The sequence below is a fragment of the Somniosus microcephalus genome, chromosome 3 (assembly GCF_052327205.1).
Source record: "Somniosus microcephalus isolate GS21.2 chromosome 3, FLI_Smic_1.0, whole genome shotgun sequence".
Classification (NCBI taxonomy): domain Eukaryota; kingdom Metazoa; phylum Chordata; class Chondrichthyes; order Squaliformes; family Somniosidae; genus Somniosus; species Somniosus microcephalus.
In genome coordinates, this window is record NC_140989.1 from 90,551,309 (window position 1) to 90,556,263 (window position 4,955).

General features: G+C 50.9%; 1 protein-coding gene across 1 annotated transcript; it reads left to right on the forward strand.

The window, feature by feature from the left end:
• Positions 1–3,460: 3,460 nt before the first annotated feature.
• LOC147121195 (nuclear apoptosis-inducing factor 1-like) lies at positions 3,461–4,588 on the forward strand. Its single transcript, XM_085977634.1, has 2 exons — positions 3,461–3,751; positions 4,252–4,588. The coding sequence occupies exons 1-2, from the start codon at positions 3,506–3,508 to the stop codon at positions 4,537–4,539; spliced, it is 534 nt and encodes a 177-aa protein (XP_085833760.1). The 5' UTR covers positions 3,461–3,505; the 3' UTR covers positions 4,540–4,588.
• The last annotated feature ends 367 nt before the right edge of the window (positions 4,589–4,955 follow it).

Here is a 4,955-nt window from a genome sequence, read left to right on the forward strand (position 1 = left end):
GTTGGCCTGTATTACAAGAGGATTTGAGTATAAGAGTAAAGATGTCTTACTGCAATTATATAGGGCCCTGGTGAGACCACACCTGGAGTATTGTGTACAGTTTTGGTGTCCTTACCTAAGGAAGGATATACTTGCCATAGAGGGAGTGCAATGAAGGTTCACCAGACTGGTTCCTGGGATGGGGGGATTGCCCTATGAGGAGAGATTGAGTAGACTAGGCCTATATTCTCTAGAGTTTAGAAGAATGAGAGGTAATCTCGTTGAAACATACAAAATTCTTACAGGCATTGACAGTAGATGCAGGGAAGATGGTTCCCCTGGCTGTGGAGTCTAGAACCAGGGGTCACAGTCTCAGAATAAGGGGTCGGCCATTTAAGACTGAGATGAGGAGAAATTTCTTCACTCGGAGGGTGGTGAATCTTTGGAATTCTCTACCCCAGAGGGCTGTGGAGGCTCAGTCGTTGAGTATATTCAAGACAGAGATCGATTGATTTTTGAATATTAAGGAATCAAGGGATATGGGATAGTGCAGGAAAGTGGAGATGATCTTATTGAATGGTGGAGCAGGCTCGAAGGGCCAAATCCTGCTCCTATTTCTTATGTTCTTATGTTCTTAAGTTCTTAACAGTAATAGTGCATCAGTGAATAAGGTCAAAGCAGGGAATAATGGTAAAAAGTTAAAATTAAAGGAGAGATTGAGTAGACTGGGCCTATATTCTCTAGAGTTTAGAAGAATAAGAGGTGATCTCATTGAAACATACAAAATTCTTACAGGACTTGACAGAGTAGATCCATGAAGCATTCGTAACAAGATAGACAAATTAGTGGCACAAACAGAGATAAATGGGTTTGATCTAATAACCATTACAGAGACGTAGTTGCAAGGTGACTGTACTGGCCGCGCTTGACGTGCTCCTATCTAGTTATCCAGCAAGTTAAACACTTATTCAAAAATAATTCTTCTGAAGCCGGTTGCTGTTTTGAAGCTTTACTTGAACAAATTTGTGAAACTGTAAACAAAGACAAAGTATGTTTTGTATATAAACTGAGTACTATACATTCGATATTACATAAGATATAAACATATTTACAACAGTAGAATAGACTAATTGTATAACTAACTAACATTTGGACTAACTTCTATAAGTATCAAATATTAACCTTTTATAAACATAGTATTATCAAAATATTACTCTGACAACATTGCTATTATGCTAAGGAACAAAGATACTCACAGATATTGCGCTTGGCCTAACATATGAAATCAGATTACATTGGATTGTAAACCCTTATGGAATCCTCCATTACTGCCAGGTTCTTCCTGGAATTCTACTTCCTGTGTTACACAGGAAGAAAGGATCAAAGGTCAAATGACCTCACACAGGAAGAAAGATCAGATGACCTTTCCAGCATACAAACTGATCACACAATAACCACCACCAGAGGGTGCTATCTGCACACATAAAATGTTCATTGGTCCAGAACACTCCCCGTCTGGGGTCGTTAACGACTCCACATAGTCCGAACTCTACTTCTCACTGGAGTCCTCTGGCGACAAAAGAAGAACCACCTCGGAGACGGTCCGTCGGTGTCGATGACATGATGCAGCTTCCGTAGACTGCTGTGAGGGGGTAGGTTGCGTTCTGCTACGCACAGTTCCAACCTAGGTATGGTGAGGTCTGGCTGGGGCGCCAACTTGCCTCTATCAAAGACGAAGCCAATTTTGCTTTGTCCTTCTTGCGTGGTGACCTTCAGATAAGCCACACTTGCAATGGCCTTAGCGGATGCGTCTGCAAAGACACAAAGCTCTTTGAATTGGGCATTTAAGGGAGAGAAAGACGAATAGCAGCGAGGTATTCGGATCTCCTGTAAGTCTTGGAGTGAGTCTCTCCATCTGTCCCACTCTGCATCCATCTCTTCAGGGAGAGGTGAATCCCACTCTTCAGCGCGTGTGGAGAGTTCCCTGAGGAGCAGCCTGCCTTGTATGGTGACAGGGGCTAAGAAGCCGAGAGGGTCGTATAGGCTGTTGACTGTAGAGAGCACTCCTTTACGTGTGAAGGGTTTCTTGGCATCTAGGACTTGGAACGTGAACGTGTCTGTTGCTATGTTCCACGACACCCCTAGGCTACGCTGTAGGGGGAGGTCATCAGTGAAGAGGTGTAGGTCCTTGACGTCCTTAGCACGATCTTCAGGAGGGAATGCCTCCATCACTGCTGGTCTGTTAGAGGCTATCTTATGCAGCCTGAGGTTGGATAGTGCAAGTAGTTCCTGGGCTCGTTCGAGGGTACCGATGGCCTCTGCTTCGGTCGGGAATGACTTCAGTGCGTCGTCGACGTAGAACTCTTGTTCGATGAACCCTCTCACATCACTGCCAAAGTCATCGTCTTCTTCCTTGGCAGCCCTCCTTAGTCCGTATATGGCGACAGCAGGGGATGGGCTATTCCCAAAGACATGGACACGCATTCTGTAGTCCAAAATGTCTCTATTGGGGTCATTGTCCTGATACCACAGGAAGCGGAGGAAGTCTCTGTGGTCTTCTCTCACCACGAAACAATGAAACATGTGCTGGATATCGACAGTGATGGCGACGGGCTCTTTCCTGAATCTCATGAGCACTCCCAAGAGGCTGTTGTTAAGATCGGGCCCTGCGAGGAGTACGTCGTTGAGAGAGACTCCCTGACATGGTGCAGTGGAGTCAAACACCACGCGGATCTGTTCCAGCTTTTTGGGGTGGTAGACTCCGAAGGAAGGGAGGTACCAAGACTCTTGGCCTTCCTGGAGTGGAGGAGCTATCTCTGCATGATCGTTGACAAGCATTTTCTTGACAAATTCTAGGAAGTGTGCTTTCATCTTTTCAGATTCCTGGTGACGTCCTACAGGGTACACATTAACGAGGCATATCTTGGAGCATGCTCTTGCGCTCACGCCTTCTCCACACACCTCGGTGCACCTAGATGTAACCTCCGAACCAGCAGCTCCCTCTCTCTCCCCGCCGTGCTCTGAAGCGGGAGGAGGCGTCTCTGACTTCCAAGGAGCTGGGCCTGGGTGTAGTGCTGAAATGTGCCGATCACTTTCACATTCTGTGCATTTTGCATCTACCTTGCAGTTCTTGGCGAGATGGCTCGTGGAAGAGCAGCACTTGAAACATATAGGGCTAGATTTTCAGTATAGGCAGTTTTGGGGCGCTAGCTTTAGCGCCCGCCCGAAGTTAGCGCCCGCCCCAAAGTAGCGCCCCGTTGCCGGGAATTCAGTGGCTTCGCCCTAAGAGGTTGGTGGAGCGCTAAAAGAGGCGTTCCACTACTCTCTTTAGGCGCAAAGCCGGCGGTCCAGAGGGATAGCGCCCAGGCGGGGCGCAGCACGGGTGCGGTCATTTTTGCACTGACAGCAGACGCCGTGGTGCCGACCAGCTCTTAAAGGGGGAAGGGACGAATTGGTCTGCTGCCACGCCCTGCACACTGCAGCCTTGCAAAGAGGCCTCAACACTACTGCTCAGCCCCAGGGAGTCATGGCAACGCCAGAGAAGGCCCGTCAGCGTGCCCTGCGCTTCTCAGAGGGTGATCTGGACATAATGGTCACAGCTCTGGAGGTGAGGCGCAAGATCTTGTTTCCAGAGAGTGGGAGGAATCCAACCCACCACGACTACACCAAAGCCTGGAAGCAGATCGCCCAGAGGGTGACGTTCACCGGCGAGGCCCCCAGGACCCACAAACAATGCCGTAAGAAATACAACGATCTGACCAGGATTGTGAGGGTGAGTAGCCTTTCCAGTCTCCTCCTCATTCTTGCATGTACACCTGACATGATGGGCAAAGGGACCTGAAAGTCCTTTTGGCCAGCCCTCAGCCAGCAGCATTGGGACAGTCATGAGCATCAAATGGCCATTCGGCACTCTACACTTTGGCCAAGCTATTCCACCATGGGAGGCAGTGCACAGTACATCAGGGCTTCACTCTGTCCAAGCTATTCCACCATGGGAGGCAGTGCACACTACATCAGGGCTTCACTCTGTCCAAGCTATTCCACCATGGGAGGCAGTGCGCACTACATCAGGGCTTCACTCTGTCCAAGCTATTCCACCATGGGAGGCAGTGCACACTACATCAGGGCTTCACTCTGTCCAAGCTATTCCACCATGGGAGGCAGTGCACACTACATCAGGGCTTCACTCTGCCAAGCTATTCCACCATGGGAGGCAGTGCACACTACATCAGGGCTTCACTGCGCACTTACAGCCCGTCCTTTCTCTTGCAGGCTAAAGTAGCGTTTAATCGCCAGGCCCGTGCCAGGGGTGGCCGCGCCAAGCTGCAGAAGCTCACTCGGCTGGAGGAGCGCGTGTGTGTGCTCATGGGAGCCCGTGTGATTGTCCCCACAGCGTGCGGTGTATCCGACCCTCCACTGCCCGGCAATGGTAAGGACCTCGCCTTTTGGCCCTCTCGCGTCGCACTGGCCCATCCGAGCTACCTCCTTTGCCACTGTCCCACCAATGCGCTGAATCCCACCAGTCCTAACTCCCTCGCTGACGCCGTCTCCTCACTCTGAAGCTACTCTTGTGCATTCCTGCTTTCAGCTGGTGACGACCAGGACCCTGAGGCTGCCAGTGACAGCACCTCCAACCAGGAGGAGGAGGAGGAGCAAGCCGGACCTTCGGGGGAACAGTCACGTCCCGCAGGAGAGGAGGAAATGCTTGACACCTCCTCACTGGACGAGTGCCTGGAGGAACTGTCGCAGGGCAATGCAGCTTCTGGGACCAGTGGCGTCCAGCCACCCAGCAGCCGTGCGCGTGGCCCGCGGCCTTCCCCCCAAAGGGGGGAAGGATCAGAGGGGAGTGCTGCTGCTCGGCACACTCGCCGTCACCAACGCGGCAAGGGTCCCCTAGTTCGGCCCCCTCCTCCCCAGCGGGAGAGTCGCGACTCCAGTCCGGACACCTTCACTTCGGAGGAGGTGCGGAAGCTCGA

Bases quoted from the DNA above. Each gene is read 5' to 3' on its own strand.
- LOC147121195 (XM_085977634.1), top strand. From the start codon at position 3,506: ATGGCAACGCCAGAGAAGGCCCGTCAGCGTGCCCTGCGCTTCTCAGAG. The intron at 3,752-4,251 runs GTGAGTAGCCTT...TTTCTCTTGCAG, and splicing joins ATCTGACCAGGATTGTGAGG to GCTAAAGTAGCGTTTAATCG.